The sequence below is a fragment of the Sebastes fasciatus genome, chromosome 21 (assembly GCF_043250625.1).
Source record: "Sebastes fasciatus isolate fSebFas1 chromosome 21, fSebFas1.pri, whole genome shotgun sequence".
NCBI classification, from domain to species: domain Eukaryota; kingdom Metazoa; phylum Chordata; class Actinopteri; order Perciformes; family Sebastidae; genus Sebastes; species Sebastes fasciatus.
Genome location: NC_133815.1, coordinates 7,085,118 through 7,103,431, shown reverse-complemented (window position 1 = coordinate 7,103,431; position 18,314 = coordinate 7,085,118). Strand labels below are relative to the sequence as shown.

The following is an 18,314-nucleotide window of genomic DNA, read 5'->3' as shown; positions in this document are numbered from 1 at the left end:
ACTTCAATAGACCAACAGTACTACTACAGTACTATAGCACTACTACTACCTGTGCCATAATTACACAACTAATAGCAATACTGGAAGACAACGGTGGAATAGTGGAATACATCCATGCTGGAAACATGAGTGCCAACCGGGTAGTTTGTTGTGTTGGATTACAGAAAGCGCAGCTTAGTGTTATCTAAAAGATTTTTAATGTCACGGCTGAATATTTAGATGATTTCGACAACGTGGAGGAGGTCTTTGAATTTGATGACCGCCCGTATTTATTTGAGCCAGAATATACGGATAATCAGATTTCACAACGAGACTTCTCCTTGAGCGAGACTCGGACACAATAACAAACAGAACCGGATCAAGTGAAAGGTATAAAACGTTTTATTTCTATGTAGGGTCATTTCTATAATGTTGTCAGACACTTATAATAGCAATTTGAGCCTGTCAGTGGCCAAAACAAACACTTTTAGTGGACGTAACGTTACATTGACGCTGCTCACTTGCCCTTACAGCTCGTTTCACGGCTGCTAGCTACAGCGTTCTCCCTCAATACTGGACTAATTTCAAAAAAATGTTTTCCCCATTAGTCACTTAGACTAATTAGGGAAAATAGGTTCCAGGTTAAAAATACCACAGTTACCCTTTAAGTATAGTACTTAAGTAAATGTACTTTCCACCACTGCTGGGGCTTGAGCCCTGTAAACGTCTGCGTAGGCGCTGTTCTTACTACTACAACTACTAATCCTCCTCCTCTTCATCCTGTCACTGTTACTGAAACAATAGATAGGATGTGTCATTCTCAGTACACGCATATTTGAACACAAGACTTTTCAGTTAAGGTTAAGGTTAAGGTTGTAAAGAAAAAACTCAATACGTAGAAGTGTAAGGCTATAAAGACTGGATGAGTCAGGTGTTCTCATCCATTTCACCCTAAAAGGAAACAAATGCTTTTCCTTCCTGTTCGGTGACGTATGAGCACACTCATCTTGCATGAATGTAGCCCTTCTCAATTGACAATACCAAGTTTTCTTCATTTAACACCTCACAAACACAAAGACAGAACCATCTGGAGTTCATCCTCATGCAGAGGCGTATACGTGTCCTGGGTGTATGAATATAGTGTCATCTCTTTACAGTAGCACAAACAGACACATTCCTCTGGTTTGCTCCTGGGTGTGTTCGTCTGCCATTCTGGGGAGAGTGTCGGTCCCGTGGGGGGAAACAGACAGATAGGGCACATCCTCTAACCCGCTTGAACCGTCCTGGTGGAGGAGGACTGGACTGGGCGGAGTGGTGGAGAGGCGGAGCGGGGAGGGCGCTACAGATGTGCGCCCCGAGATAAGAGGGACAAGCTTTCGTAACAGGATAATGGCTTCCTGTTTGAATGCTCCGCAAATTGTTTGTCGGGGTTACGGCGGCTTTGAACAGAGACGCGTTTATCTGAGAATCAGGCGAAGGGAGAATTCAAAAACAAGAACAACAAAGACTGCTTGTGCTGTTTACTGGGATGATGATTTAGTGACCGCGACTGTGACAGCGACAAAGGATCTAACAGGAAAGAGAAACGTTAAACAGGAAGTTGTCTGGAATCTGGGGAGAACACGGAATTGCAGTCCTCCATTAAAGTCACAGAAACCGCCAATGTTTTCCCCTTACAGAGGATTTCAACATGTGGCTGGCAGCTCTAAAAAGACCACAAACTGTTGCAACAACACACTTTAATCATACGAGACAAGACAAAGTCAGATTGGGAGGATCACTCAAGCCTTGTGTACTCATTTACACTTCACACAAACTGGTCTTTCAAGGAGCTAACTTCAAAACACCATTTGCAAGCCTCACTTGTCAGGCTTTGCGTCAAAGACTGAGATGCCAGACACAACCTAATTTGCTAATAACAAGCAAGTTCTCTGCATTGTTTCGGGTGTATTATGTCATCACAATATGCTCGTATAAGTACACAGGGGGCAAAAGACAGAAAAACACAGAGGAAAACTCTTCCTGATCTGTCACCTGTCACGATGCGGGATCATCCGTCTTAGTTCTCCTCTATCTGCAGCATCTCTTCTCTTGCCTGCAGCCTATAAGGATGTTAAGGCACATCTGTCTCCTGCAGATGGCTGGTACAGAGAGAGAAATAAGAAATGTCTCTGTATAGCAGGGAGACAGAGATCTCAGGTGGGCCTTTCAGCTCTGCACTCTGTAAAGAGGCAACCCTGATGGAAGTGTAATGTGCCCGAGGAAACTCAGGCTTCCAACTGAAAGCAAAAGAGAGTCTTTCAAGGACCGGATCTAGAGTGAAGATACTGGTATAAACCTAAGGAATCCATTGGTACCAACCATGTCATAGTAGCTTGTTGCAAAGGAGGTTAAATAACGCTCCAACCATACACTCAATTTTGGCACACGGGAGAGGCTTCAGGTGGTTGCAATCTGCAACCTCACCGCTAGATGCCACCAGATCCTACACGCTGCACTTTTAATATAAACTCTATACAAAGCTAGACCACAGTTTTGATTCCCCTTCTTTAGATCTGCAATGTGACCTCGCTCCACCTCTGCTGCAGCTTAAAGCACTTCACTCACAGCAGTCCAGTCCGAGTTTATCACTTCTGAGGGATTAGGGCAGATTTGTCAGACAGCCTTTGGCTCCGCTGGCCTGAGGTGGAGCTCGGGGGTGCATACCAGATATCATCAGCCTGTTTGGCTAACTGTCCAGGAGCCTGGTGGGTCCCAGTCTGACCTCCATGCTCCATATTCATGTGACATTCTTCGCTGGTAGCCTGCCAGAGCTCTGTACAGAGCCTTGATCCTGTCCTCTGAATTTAAAGCAGCACAGACTCAAACTATAAGAAGAACTATAGCACTGTGTATACAGTATCTGATATCTACAGGTTCCCTGAAGACATTCATCAGGGTCTCCAGCAATAAAGGAATATTTTTTCATTCATGCACGACCATACTTGCCAACCCTCCCAAATTTCCCGGGAGATGCCCTCTCCCGGTTTCCTCTCGGGGTCACAATTCTTCCGCATTTCTCCTGAGTTATGACAAATTTTCACGCTTTTTTTCCTTTTCATTATCTCAACCTGTTTCTGGCTCTGTACAGCGTGTTAAAGCTCTACTGTTTCCTCCTCCTGGACAACATTACAGCTACACCTTATGTTGTTTCCTCGGGGAAGAAAGCTGTTCGCGGTTTGAGATGCGCACAGTCAGCGCACATTGGCGCTGCACCCAAAGTTAGGCTTTGCTCGATGCAGCAAAAAGCCGGTGTGGTTATAACGGGGTTTCAGAGCGCATTGGTGCAATTTTCGCGTTGTATCTGAAAGGACCTTCGGTGAGTGAGAGACGGAGAGAGAAATGGAGAGTAGGAGAAAGAAATAGGCCCACTTAAGCATGGGCAAAAAATGAATGAATGAGTGAATGAATGAAAACCAAGTTCACACTAGAGGGGCCAATTACTCTGTATTCCTTCCTGAGAATTAATAGTAAAATTAAAAGTACGCTATTTAACATAAAACTGCTGTTTGCAATGTACTTTATAATTATAATTATTTTGCAATTTTCATCCTTTAAAAGTCACCAGAATGCAGGAAACAAAGTCTCTGAAGGTTTCAAGGTTGGTAACTATGCGCACGACGGACCAGCGAGAGAATGCAGTAAGACTTGTGGTTAGAAAAAGCATCATCCAGGATACCCTGTTGATGCCCTTGTCCTCCCCACCCCCCTTTGGTCTACTCACTCAGCAGCTGGCAGCGCAGGACCTGCAGGCTTGTCTTCATGGTATCATGTGATCCGGTTCCTCCTCCACAGTGCTCATGGTTCTCTAGTAAAGACAGAGAGAAGAAACTCAGGTATCAAAATCACATTCACCCGTCATGGTCAAGTATCAGTGTGATATACTGTGATTATGTGTCTTTAAGTAGAGTAGACATAGAAAGGGATTGCAGATAAGATTGTGCGGCTTAACCTTGACAGTTTAATCCTTGTAATGACTGCCAGAAAACAGTCACAGAGGATATTATGAATTACACCCAACTCAAATGTCACAATAAAAGAGCAGCTAGGAGAGTGGTGGTGGTCAGCCCTCAGCTGCTGGGCTTCAAATCAGCGCTGGCATCCTGCAGGTGGTGCTGGTCAGTAAAACCAATTATGGAGCATTAAACATTGACCAGTAAGCCTTGTTCTGAGACAGCCACTGCACGTGTGTCAGCCGGACGAGTACCCAAGGGTGGTTTTTAGGAGAATGACTCACTGATGGCCTTCTGTTAAATGAAAGACCACACACACGCAAACATGTACTTTCACCCCCAGAGGAGAGTGTGCATGTGTGTGTGTGTTCGCCTCCCTTTGTGGAAGTGCCCTTGGGCAACAAACGTGCCCACACCACTCACTCACACAGTCCACATAAACAGACACATACTTCTAAAGAAGTGTATTCGACAAACACACACACACACACACACCTAAGCACCCTTCACCCTACCTGCATGAATAATCTGTTGTGAATGTGACATGTGAAATTGGATTTGCGCCCCCCCAGGATGAGAGGTCTGGTATCAGGCAACCTGTGTTTCTGTGGGAGATGTGTGAGATGAGGAGGGACAGACAACAAAAGCACAGGGTAGTAGGGTGCTGATCCTTTCATAAGGCTTTATTTCTCATAAATGGAGCCCCGCTCTGGAGACTGAGGAGGCAACAACACAACATCTGAGTCATCCTGTTTATATTGCTGCCGTTGTGGCAACCTTTCAATGCTCGTAAACCAATTGGAGCTGTAAATCTGAACAATGTGAGCACAGAATATCTAGAGATGTTTTGTAAAAAATGTGTTTAATAAGCGTGGAGGTAACACGCCCAAGCATGAGGATGAAAATGTTGAGCAACATATATTAAAGGTGCTAAATGCGAGATTGGGAGCATTTGTATTGCCTCTGCATGGCTCTCAACATGGCGACAGCTGAGCCAGTGGCTCGCAGCTAACGGTGCAAACAGCGCTAACAAAGAACGTTTATTGCCAAAAAGTCAATTGATCGTTCCATTGCAACATCAACGCCCAGCAGCAAAGCTACACTTCCACCATTTTGGACTGAAAGCGACGCCAGTAAAACGTCCGTCTAAAAAGTGCCGTACAAAAGTAAAACAAATATTTCTAATCTATTGTCATATTCTACCGAAATGGCCTGTGTTGAACATTAAAATATTCTAAATCTAATAAGCGTCAGTCCAAAATGGCAGCAGTGGCTGTTGTGGAAAAAAAACACCGGAGTTTTGACTCTTTGTTTGTGTAGTCTTTGGCGCTAACAGTGGAAACATAGACTGTATAGAGATGGACGATGACAGGTCTCCAAAAGTGAAGCCAACAAATCTTGATCGCCCCCTGGTGGCTGGCTGCAGTACAGGTCATAAATCCCGCCTCCTCCATGTTAGTGGATGGGACATGGACGCATTTTTTGTTGCCTGAAAATGTTTTATTCCTCGTGTCACTTCTGGTTGCAAAATACCAACATGGTGACGGCCAAATACCAACATGGTGACGGCCAAATACCAAGATGGTGACGGCCAAAATGCCGAACTCAAGGCTTCAAAACGGAAGTCCACAAACCAATAGGTAACGTTACGGTGACTACGTCTTATATACAGTCTATGATCTGGATGTTGTCTAGTAAGTTTTGCTAACCTTGTTAACAATACAACTCAGGTGGGTACATTAAGGGTATCTATCTATCTATCTATCTATCTATCTATCTATCCATCCTTGCTTATGAGTAATGCCAATTGTACAACACAAAATGGCTGGATATTTAAATTGATTTCTGGTGTGTTTGCCTCTTACTGAGAGAAAATCTAAAGCGTGAATTAATGGGCACAGCATTGTAACAAATGACAATTTAGTAAAGCACTTCTCCATGCCTCCTCCTGGCTCCACTCTACTAATACAACAGAGAAATGAAGAATAAAATGAATGAAAATGTAAAATAAGGCAACTAAATTGGTTATCAAGGCGCACTTTTAAATGACAAATGCACACAATTTTGTTCTTGTTCCGAGTGTTCGGAAAATGAAAACAGAGCTGCTCACTGCTTCGGCGCTCTTAACTCACACAGCTTTGACTATAATGGCGTGGGTTCAGACGCAATATAGTGCGAGTAATTGCAAAAGAGTCGAGGCTGCAAGAATGCAGTAGTAGCAGCAGAAAATGAGTTTTTCCCAGCTTCACCGCTGAAGAAATGACACTAGCTGCAACCGTCCCAAACCCATCATCGTGTCCACTCATATAGCCACACCATAATGCTGCAGTGATAGCAGCTCCGTACCATTGCAGCTTTACACCTTCCCTGTGCTTTAATTTTTCTTTTAGCGTCATGTTCCTGGTCTAATGAGCTCAATGGCAGGGTGCGAAGAGAGCAGCTGAGCCTCTCCACGGTGATTACACCTCATCAGCGCTGCCAGGCCAGCTCAGCCTCATAGACACGCTCTTTAATTTGCAGGGCACAAGGGGTGAGGTTAGGAGAAGGTGGGTGTTGGGGGAGAAGAGATAGTAGCAGGGAGTATTTGATATTTGTTACGACAGAGCGGAGCAAGGTTTTTGTTGAGAAAGGAGGACAAGCTGCATGGACAAAAGACAGGCTGCTCAGGCCTCCTGGAGGGGAGCTGAATCATAGTTCAGCTCTGTGCACACGTGCAGGTAAAAGATAATACGAGGTGACAGTCAGGGTAGCGGCACTACCAAAACCTCAGATAGGATGACAGGTTCACTGGCAGCTGCTGGCAGTTTTGTTGCTGCAACGCTTAACACCAACACAGAAACCTGGATTCAATTCCAGTACCTCAGACTGAAGGGATTCCTACTGGGTGGATGGAGGCCCTGCGTGGAGGCGGTGTAAGGCTGCATTCACACCAAATCTGGCATTGCGGAGATTCGCCGTAGGGTTGTGCGGCGGTGTGGCACTGTCACTTTTAATGGCCCATTTAGGCTGCGTCAACACAAGATCAGGTGCTGCTGCGAGGTCTGGGCGAGTCATTTTAATGGCCCATTAATTGCAACGATTAACATCTTTTGTTCCCTTATGGCTGGGTTGTACGGCTCTGGATCGCCCGTTACGTGACTGGCCACTGCAGCGTGACGTCAGGTTGCTTTTCTCCAAAAGTTGATTCTGTTTCTACTTTTCCACCGTAGGGAGCAGCATTGTTTTTTTCGGCACCACTTGTGGCAACCGCAGCCCAAACGCATTACCCCAATTCAAAATGAATGAAAAAACTAGTTTTTTCGCCGCACCGCATGATCTCGGGTGAATGCAGCCTTACTCCAAGCGACTGCATGACGATTAACATCTTTGTTCAGCTCTGGATCGCCGGTTACATGATTGGCTGGTTGCGTTGATCCTGTTTCAACTTTTCGCTGTAGGTCGCTGCGTTTTTTTTTCCGGCACCCCCTGCGGTACCCACTGCCACAGCTTAAATGCACAACCCACATTGAAATGAATGGAAGAACCAGCGTTTTTGCCTCGTCTGATTTGTTGTGAAGGGGCTGATCATACCGAGATGCGTCGCTAGAAATACGTCGCCAGCAAAAAAAAATTTTCCTATGGTACGGCGCGTTTCTCTAGCGTTTTTAAAGGTGCATAAAAGTTCAAATATTCTCAACTTTTCAGCGCCAGGTGCATAATCGCAGTGCTTGTCGATGTCACACTTGGCCCAGGCAGCCAATCAAATCAAGCAAGAGGCGGGCTTTACTACTTTACCACTTCCTTTCTGTTTTGATGGCTGATGATGTGGTAGGGCTAGCCAGCTAGTTAGCTGCTGGACTGTGAGAGAGCTACAGAGTATGTGAGAGGGAATCATATCTCATGTTGTGATAGTTTCATGTAGGCTACTGTCTTTGAGAGAGAGAGGAAGAGAGACCCCATTTTTCTATTAATCACATTTGATCGTCCGTAGTCCCGCTCCACAGGCGCACCACGCCGTTTTGCCCGACACGCTTTGCCAATGTGTTTTTGAAGCGGCCATGCCTGTAGAGATGCGTATCGGTGTGATCAGCCCCTAAGTCTGTTCACACAGACATTGCTACTACATTACAAAATTCAGCCCCCTCAGTCATTTCAATGAGACCACTGTGTGGACGCAGCAGGGTGCCAACACACAAAGAGCTCAGACTAATAAATGCAGAGTCTCCTGGCAAAAAATATTAAGCTTACTTTGATCAACCTCAGGGGTGTATTACTCAAACCTGACTTCCAGGATCATATTTTATCCTCTCACTGGTACCTGAAAGAACACGCTCTCCCCAGTGCAGCCCTCTGTGCTTTTTTTTTTTAATGCAATGCTGTTTTAAGGTCTGAACCTGGAGGCGAGGAACTTTGTGAACTGCATGTGTTCTCGCTGGAAAGTGAAAAGAAGGCAACTTCCTGTGTATCTGAAAAGGCAGATGGATGTCTATATCCTCGCCAAGCTAACATAGTGTCAGTGGTGACGAGAACTGCAGTGCAAGGAAATGTTTATTCCAAAATAGGAAGGAAATAGGGGGTGATTTTAAATCCACTCCCCCGCCAGCCCCTCAAAAAAAATAGAAAATTATGTAAATGTTTTACTCTTAAAGGAGCAGTGTGTAGGATCTGGCGGCATCTAGTGTTGAGGTTGCAGATTGTAGCCAACTGAAGCTTCTTCCAAGCGTGTCGGAGGCGATGCAAAAACGTAAAAATGTGAATTGCCTTATCTAGAGTCAGTGTTTGCTTTGTCCTTTCTGGACTACTGTAGAAACATGGCGGCCAGCTCCGTGAAGAGGACCTGCTCCGTATGTAGATATAAACTCATTCTAAGGTAACCAAAACACAATGATTCATATTTTCAGGTGATTATACACTAAAGAAAACATACTTATTAATATTGTATTCCATTTCTGCCAATAGATCCTCCTAATAGCCTTCTATTGCACACAACATACATCAGACATCAACACCGGCTTCATCAATAATAGATCAAATGTTAACATGCATCATACAGACACAGCTCTTCCTCTGATTTACATCGTGAGCGTAGCACTTTGCACATAGCAGCCTAGCTTCCTACTAGAGAGGGGGGGAAAAAAGTTGCATGGCAACTGACATGCACACAGACGGCAGGCATCACCATGGCAACCCTAATAGTACATTATATTCAAATTCATTCACAAGGACATTTTGGGGCCCAAACTGAATCAGGGGGGAAAAAAAGGAGGGGATTTGGAATTACAGAAATTCTCGCTCACCATGAGTAAGAAATCCTGTAACAATCTGCTTTTCTCTGGGACTCGGTACATGCTTTGTGTTTCCGGTCCTGCTGACAGGACCTGGTCCCAGAAGGTCCCAGACTGCAGCTCTGAATAGTGTGTCTGGAGGGGGGTGCAGACTATAGAGGCCAAAGCCAAGGTCACCCGAGACGTCACAATGAAATAAGCCTGTCACTCCGACTCTCCGCGGCCACCGACCGCAGGGATAACAATGCTTTTAATTTTGGACTTCCCTCTATTCTGCGGTTATGTATAGGAGCCGTGGCAGCAGGCTGGCTGCTTGCCCACAGCGTCTGCAGCCTGAGAGCTTTTCCATAACGAGAGAGGAGGAAGAGGAGGAGGAGGGGAGTGTGGGAGGTGACGACGACGGTGTGAACTACAGTGTTGTGCTCTCACAGTCAACTGATAACTAGACCTCCAATCACGACTTCTCTAACTGATGCTTTTTCTTCCTCCGGCTCTCACGCTTCAGTTTATCTCGTTGTTATGAACTGGAGGGAGCTTCTGTCTGAAGATGGAGGCACAGAATAAAGAGAGGTGAAGTGTGAAAACTGTGGCTTTCACATAATTGGACAGATACATGTTGCGAAATTCAAACTGTAAAATTTTTTTTACATTTTTTCCCAATAAATTGTATTTTTTTCCCCTGTATTTCAAAATCATTGAAAAATGTGGCATCATATGAAACTAGAAAAACCTAAGGAATCCATTGGTACCAACCATGTCATGCTCGCTCGTCGCAAAAGAGGTTAAATAATGTGTTTTAACAAAACAAATCTGTGTAAATGGAAGACATTAAATATGTTTTTTAACAGCTTTTGCATGCTAATTTTAACAAAACTAACCGTAAAAATATTGATAAAAGTAGCAGGATTTTCTGCAATTATAAAAAAAAACACTTTTGTTATGCCGATATATCACTGTCAAATATATAAAAAATACTGTAACTTTTAAATTAACCTATTTAAAAGTGTATAATTGCAAAAAAATGCCTAAAGAAATAAATATTTTATCATTTTTGCATAACATAACCACTACTTTATATACATAAACTGAAAAAACACAGGTATTGACTATCCTATGAGACAGTTAAAAACTGCATTTTAACAGATTTTGACTTTGTCTTTATCACTACATCAGTGTAAATTTAAAGATTTGATTGTTAAATAAGTGCATTTCATATTATAAAAACTGTAAGAGTTACATTTTAAAAAGTCATTAATGTGTTTTACGCTTCCTTACATTTATATGACTTGTAAATCAAGCTAAATTATGCATCACTACATTCCCCAATAGACAGAAAAAGGTATCACAGTCCATCCGTGCAACATGTTGGGTGCACATTCCTACCAGAGCTCCATACAGATAGAAAATGATGCTACAACCCACCAGTTACAGCAGACATTTGGCTACACCATCATAACTAGCTCATAGATGTTACTGATGTATAAATAAGAAGAAAAACATCCTGCAGCATTTACAGTAGGATCACAGTGGATCATTTAAAAGTCTGGTTACATCAACGCTGAATTCATTGCATCAAAGCTTCATGTGATCTCAGCTCTATTTCAACTTGTGTGAAACCAACTTCCTTCAGCCCTGCCCTTCCACAGCGACCCAGGGGACATGCTCACACAGAGGGCGTCCGTTTTCCCTTTGATGCTGTTTTACCCTTTGATGGAAATCAGCAAACAGTCCTCTGATAGCTCTGCAGTTTCTGCCTTGTCCACGTGTTTCTTCCCAAACTGGCCGGAGATTGCGGCTGTAATTCAGGCTTTACCTCTGGGGCGCCATCTTGGTGACCTTGCAAAAACAAGTTGGCACCAATCATGTGAGACTGTGGCTTATTGTGCAACAGGGAAGCTGATTACTGATTACAGCTGTGAACAATTCTGTTATGAAACCATTTTCCGTCGGTGGGAGGGTTAAAAACCAGTGAGTCAGGAGAGAGTCTGGGGCTTTGATAACTTAATTGTGCAGCCAGGAAACACAACAACAACTGAATGATTACGAGTATCGATTCCATCCAACAACCGGCCTAAATTAAATGCAAGCAGCAAGAACTACAAAGCCGATTTCCAGAGGGCTTTCTAATCCCTCCATCCCCGAAGGCGGCCATATTGCTGAGTCACTGTAGTGAGCTGTATATGCGTGAGCGCTGTCAGTCGTGGCCGTGGATGGTAAACCTGGCAGGATGAGTTGCTAGGTGCTGCGTCATGAAGGCTGGCAGAGGATGTGCAGGTTATCAATCAGCGGCATCACTCCGCTCCGGGCTCTGCCCGCGGTACAGCAACACACCAGCCATTAAAAGAACATTAGGCTCCCAGCATGCCGTTCACTGTGAAGTACCACCGGAGGAAACACATCACCCTCCCTGTCACCGTCACTACTATACTTCATGGTTACACAAAAGCAGGAAACATGTGGAAAACACTGTTACATTGTGCATGTAAGTCAACATATTATTAGCTTCAAAAAACATTGAAGAGTAAAAATCCTTTAAGTGTGCACGTGGAACCAAAGTCAGGTGTAGGGCCACCAACTTTTACTTTATTTCTCTATACGTTACGTTGTATAATCCCAAAGATTTTGTCCCATATTTCTGACTATTTTATTTAATTTTTTGCTGTGAATCTTTTGTAAATGTAAATCCAAGCTGACTACAGATGCTGTCCTACATGAAGGAGCAAGACGCAAACTCCCATTGACGGCTGTTTCCGTGGCATAGACTGTATATAAGAAGTGGACGTAGTCACTGGGACGTCACGCATTGGTTTGTGGACTGTCGTTTTGCCTTGAGTTTGACATTTTGGCCGTCGCTATGTTGGTTTAGTTTTTTTTGCAACCAGAAGTGACACGAGACGGTGGAGCTAAATACAACCGAACGCTGAACAAGACATTTGTAGGCGACCAAAATGTTAGAATTAACTTTCATGAACAGAAAACACACTGTTAAAAGAGTTAAAGTCTTAAGACGGAAACACGGACAACTCCCAGACTGGACAACGCCGTGGTAGCGACCTGTCAATCACAAGGTAGCCACGCCCTAAAACATCCCCTGCTTTATGCTCTATTTGACTCTAAATGTACTAAATGAACATCATGCTACAAAGACGTATGTAAACGTGACCTGAAAGACATCAACACTGACACAGAGACACCTGGATGTTTGAAATGCAGAGGGGTCTGCAGAGCTTCGAAGAACAACAGCTGCTTCACTGGGACGAGACGAGGACCGAGCCAATTTGAACCCCCTACACCTGCGAACAGTGTCATAAAGACTGCCACTCACACGTGGGACTTCACGGTCACAAGAGGCGCTGCTCCAGCACCAGAGTGGGCAACAACTACCGCAGGACTTCAGGATGCCTACTACTAGAAAAGATAGAGATAGAAAATTGCCACGAAAGGTGTGACCAGTGCGGTTGAGACCAATGCAGTGTACAGGTTGTTGTAAATTGAGTTACAGATATACCTTAATCTTAAATCTGCAAATTTCTTTGACCAGCGTGAAAAATGTTCAATTCAATTCAGACCAAATGTTATCGAAAAGCAGAGTTCAGGTAAGCAACAACTGCTATATGCACATAGAGTCTCTACAAATAAACCTCCAGGTATGAAACAGTTAACTTCAACAAGACAAACGCCTCCAGGTTTATGTTCATATGTCTCACGATGCAGCATCATGCTTATACAGATAGATTTAATGTGTTCAGTGATCAAGCTGTCAGCTCACATCCATGTCTTCTTGGCTATAGTCCCCAAGTTCACATATTTCATATGTCAGTACTGAGGAAGCAGGGCAGTGTAGCTGTAAAGATGCTGCACCTGTCAATAGTCATTAATGTAGAAAACACGGAGAACACAGAGAACAGAACAGGACTGGAACATACTCTTCTGTGTGTGTTAGTCACTATGTTCTCACAGGATTGTTATTTTTGTTTCTTTAGCTCACTTTGAAGCCCCTTTATCCTCATCGTCATACATAAGGCTGGACCATATGGCGAAAAATGTTATCACGATATGTTTTGTTATATTGATTGATGTCGATAATTTTCACAACATATATTTTTAAATAATAATAATGCTCAGTTTACAGTTTTACAGTAATCACATATGCAATATAAATAGGGCTGTCAATCGATTAAAATAGCTAATCGCGATTAATCGCATGATTGTCCATAGTTAATCGTGATTAACTGCAAATTAATCGCACATTTTTATATCTGTTCAAAATGTACCTTAAAGGGATATTTATCAAGTATTTAATACTTTTATGCTGCTTTATGCAAATATATGTATTTATTTATTATTGGAAATCAATTAACAACACAAAACAATGACAAATATTGTCCAGAAACCCTCACAGGTACTGCATTTAACATAAGAAATATGCTCAAATCATGACATGGCAAACTGCAGCCCAACAGGCAACAACAGCTGTCAATGTGTCAGTGTGCTGACTTGACTATGACTTGCCCCAAACTGCATGTGATTATCATAAAGTTACATGTCTGTAAAGGGGAGACTCGTGGGTACCCAGAGAACCCATTTTCATTCACATATCTTGAGGTTAGAGGTCAAGGGACCTCTTTGAAAATGGCCACGACAGTTTTTCCTCGCCAAAATTTAGCGTAAGTTTCGAGCGTTATTTAACCTCCTTCCCGACAAGCTGGTATGACATGGTTGGTACCAATGGATTCCTTAGGTTTTCTAGTTTTAGTTGATAGCAGTAGCTTCACTAGCTTTTAAACTGAGCCCGCTACGACCTCCGAAAGATCGATTGCGTTAACGCGTTATTATGTTGTTATATTTGACAGCCCTAATTATAAATTTACATTTACATTCACACAAAACACAGAATCTAAGCTTCGCTCTCACATCACATCAGCGATGAAGAACCGTGCTGTAGCTGTCGCAGTCGCAGGATGAATGAATCTCTGACTGGTTCAGTGGAGAACTCCCACTCAGGAAGAGCACAGCACCTGTGCTCAGGGGCAACCGAGGAGGAGGAGACCAGCATCACCGGCCTCTTCATTACTCAGCGCGCACACACACAGCCAAGACCAATGACTAAAGCAATTCATCAGAGGAATCATGGGCCGAAGCCCTATCTGTGGGTGTGTGAACACATGTGAGACACAGACAGAGATAAATGGTGGCCAGCTACAATCCCTGCCCATTTGTACAGCTGCAGCAGAGTCCATTTACAGCAAGAACGTTTTACAGCGTGAGCTTCCTGTGCACTTCAGAGCTGTTCTACATCTTCTGGAGCAGTCAAGTGTCAACTCTGTCAGAACGAGTCTCAGGTCACATCTCAAGTCAAGTTATGAGCAAAGTGCTTGTCAACGTCTTACCAAGTCAGAAACTGAAGCTTTTGCTTTCAAGTTTCAAGTCAAGTGAGTCTCACAGCTGTCAAGACTTCAGTCCAACCCGAATCTATCTAAGTTTTAAGTCTTTGTTGAGTCGGACTTCACAGCCGTCAAGTCCAAGTCAGGTTTCAAGTCTTATTTTTTATGATTTAAGTTCAACTCAAGTCGAAGTCTCAGGGCATGTCCTCGATGAGTCAAGTCTCAAGTAAGTCAAGTTCAAATCAGGTCTTGAGTCCTAAATGTTGAGGCTTCAGTCTGACCCGAATTTATCAAAGTCTTAAGTCTTTATTGAGTCAAATCTCACAAAAGTGAAGTCCAAGTTAGGGTTAAAGTCTTTATTTTCATGAGTTAAGTCCAACCCGAGTCCAAATGTAAAGTCTGAGGTCAAGTCTTCAAGCAAGTCAAGTCTCAAATCCTCATTTTGTTGACTTAAGTCCGACCCAAGTCTCAAGTCCAGTCTTTAAGAAGTCAAGTCTGAAGTAGTCAAGTTTTAATCCAAGTCTCCAAGAAGTCGATTCCAACCCAAGTCTCTAGTCTGAAGTCAAGTCTTTAGGGAGTCGAGTCTCAAGTAAATCAAGTCTTACAGTGGTCCAGTCCAAGTCAAGTCATTTTTGTGACTTAAGTCCCACTTGAGTCCAAGTCTTAAGTCTCAGGTCTCACGGCATTCAAGTCTAATGTCTGAAGACATCCTTTTTGTGACATGAGCTTCAAGTCTTTAGAGAGTCATGTCTCAATTAAGTCAAGTTCCAAAGCAGTGAAACGCAAGTCAAGTCTCATGTCCTCATTTTATTCACTTCAAGTCTGGCCTGAGTCCAAGTTTCTTCTTTATTGAGTCAAGTCTCAGATAGTCAAGTTATATCTCAGGTCAAGTCTTCAGGGAGCCGAGTTTCAAGTAAGTCAAGTAATTTTTGTGGGTTAAGGTCAACCTGAGTGGAAGTCTTGAGTCTTTAGGGAGTCAAATCTCTCAACAATCAAGTGCAGTCTCAAGTCCTTATTTTCTTGTCTTTATTGAGTCAAGTTTGGAGTAAGTCAAGCCTCATAGCAGTCAAGTTCAAGCCCTCCGTTTTATGACATAAATCATCAGACTCAATTAGAAGTCTCAAATCTCTCAAGTCAAGTCTTTAGGGAGTCCAGTGGAGCGCCGGTATATTTTTTACACTGTAAGAGGTGCCAGACTCACTGTGTCTCACTGGACAGTCATTAAAACCAAGAGAAGGCCAGACTGTCAGCAGGGGATTGAATCAGTGGAACAAAGAGCGAGACAGGTAACAGAGCCCTGGGGGGAAGAACCTGTGACAGACTTTGTTATATCACCGGAAAGACGACACCACAGACTGAATATCAAGCACTTGGAATGATTGAGGGAGGAGCGCCGTCAGTGGACACATTTGATTATAGCATTGACGTCAGACACACAGGAAAAACTTTATCGGTGATGTCCCCTGTGTTTTAACAATCACCCACAGCGAAATTCATTAAAGAAGACACGCATTTGTCAACTAACAAAAGCCTCATTTGACACATTTCAGGAAGTGGGCGGTTATGGTACAAATTCATCTAAAACAAAAATAGAAGAAAGACGTTGAGAGAAAGAGAGAAAATTAGAGTGCTTCATCACGAAGCACCTCAATGCACTGAACATCACTTAGATGATGTTCAACACTGAATCCGAGTTGATGGATTTCTCCTATAAGACCTCCCAAGTGGATGAGTTTTTTGCTACAGACGGTGCACAGACACTCACACACCTGTATTACCTGCAAATGCTCTGCACCAGCTTATTCCTTAAGAGGTCTTGAGCCAGGTAGTAAAGGAGCAGACATTGGGATGCAGCTCACCCTCGCCACTGTCTGAGTCGTAAATATCCTCCCCTCCTGTCTACCTCCCTCTCTCTCTCTTCTTACCGTCCTTATGTGACCCCTGACTGACTGACTGAGTGAGTGACTGACTGCTACTGCGAGCGACTCTCGCTGCCGGGTGATGAAGAGTAACGTGACACTACAGCGTGTCACGTCCCCGCTACGCTTGTCACAACCGGTAACACAATCAAAGAAAATAACATCGCTGCAAAATAGGTGAAAGGGGGCTGAGCGTGACAGTTAAATTCACCACACTTACTGGATGCATAATGACACCCGCCAGAGACATTCGCTCTTTTGGTGCATCAGTCTGAACACAATCCAGACACTTGTGGAAATGCATGTTTTAAAGCATCCCAGTAGGTCTGTCATGATAACTACTACTGTTGTCATTTTAAGACTATTTTATGCCACTGATATAATGATGATATGATAGCATAATAATAATGCAAGTTCACCCTTTCAAAGAGCAATGAACCTTTAATTCTTAATAATATTCAGACTTTGGAATTGGAACATGAAAAAATATTAAAATATCCTGAATAAATAAAACATAAATAATAATTAAAAAAATGAAATATCCTTAATAAATAAAACATAAATAATAATTACAAAAATGTAAATATTCTAAATAAATAAAATATAAATGATAATTTAAAAAAAATTAAAATATCCTAAATAAAATATCCTAATTAAATACAACATAAATACAAATATATATCCTAAATAAATAAATAAAACACAAATAAAATTACAAAAAATAAAATAATAAAGAATGAATAAAATAGCACACCCAAAACATTCAATAAAATTGATTCTCGGGCTCTGTTAACAAAAATGCACAATGTCTGCGCAATGCCAAAGTCTTATAATGGTCCGGAAAACCCTGCTGTTTATTCTGGCATCATCTTGTTGCAAAAATGATCAAGGTCATGTCCATGTATCGTATGATAAGTCGATAATGTAATTATCATGTCAGGTCTACATCCTAGCTCTGCAAAGGTCATGATAGAACAAATCTATAACATGTCACTATTAGAAATAATAATAATAATAATGTTGTTTTTTTCAATCCTAACACACCTCCTTGAATATAAATATGTGATCACATCAGAGGTTATCTGACTAATCAAGCTGATATGCATGCAAACCTACATACAGACTGATCTAAATAAAATGGTATGAGAGATTTCTGGCTGCATTTGTTTCAGACTGGGCTGTTTTCAAAAGGGGATATTTGATTTGTTTTCTTTCCCTTTGTGATTCTGCGCTAATGAAGTGAAAATGAGGAACTGTGTGTACGAAGCACTGCTGCAGAAAGAGTACGGGAGGCAGAACAGGTCAGAAGGCAGGATGAATAATGTAAAGAAATGATCTTTTACAAGATTTCTGCAGCTTTGAGAATAAGTGAATAATCAGACTGCATGTTGAGCTAAAAAATGTGTTTGCTAGAACGAACGCAACCCTTTCTTTGCCCTTTTTCTCTTTCATATCTAAACCACCCGGAGAAAAACATTTGATCAAAGCCTCATCTTTGGCTTCTGTCTCACAGCCAGATCTCCAGACCGTTACATCTCTCCGTCAGGTCGACGAACAGATTGATATGTAAAGTCTGCCTCTCTAGCTCGGCCACATTGATTATCGGACCAGCGCCGCTCGATGTGGCCACAGTAACGGTTTAACAAGCACATAATCCTCCACGTAATGGCTGTCAAAGATCTAAATTTACACCAGGAAAATAGGCTGGGGGACCTTTGATGAAGTATTTGACCTCATCCATCAAAGATTTTATCACCGCTAGATAAAAACGCCTCT

General features: G+C 42.8%; 1 protein-coding gene across 1 annotated transcript in view; it reads right to left on the bottom strand.

The window, feature by feature from the left end:
• Positions 1-18,314, bottom strand: part of tmem108 (transmembrane protein 108) — a 53,862-nt gene that overhangs the window by 16,519 nt on the left and 19,029 nt on the right. The window contains exon 2 of the mRNA XM_074621573.1: positions 3,743-3,826. Coding sequence (XP_074477674.1) covers positions 3,743-3,782 — 40 coding nt within the window. The 5' untranslated portion in view covers positions 3,783-3,826. The remainder of the gene's footprint in view (positions 1-3,742; positions 3,827-18,314) is intronic.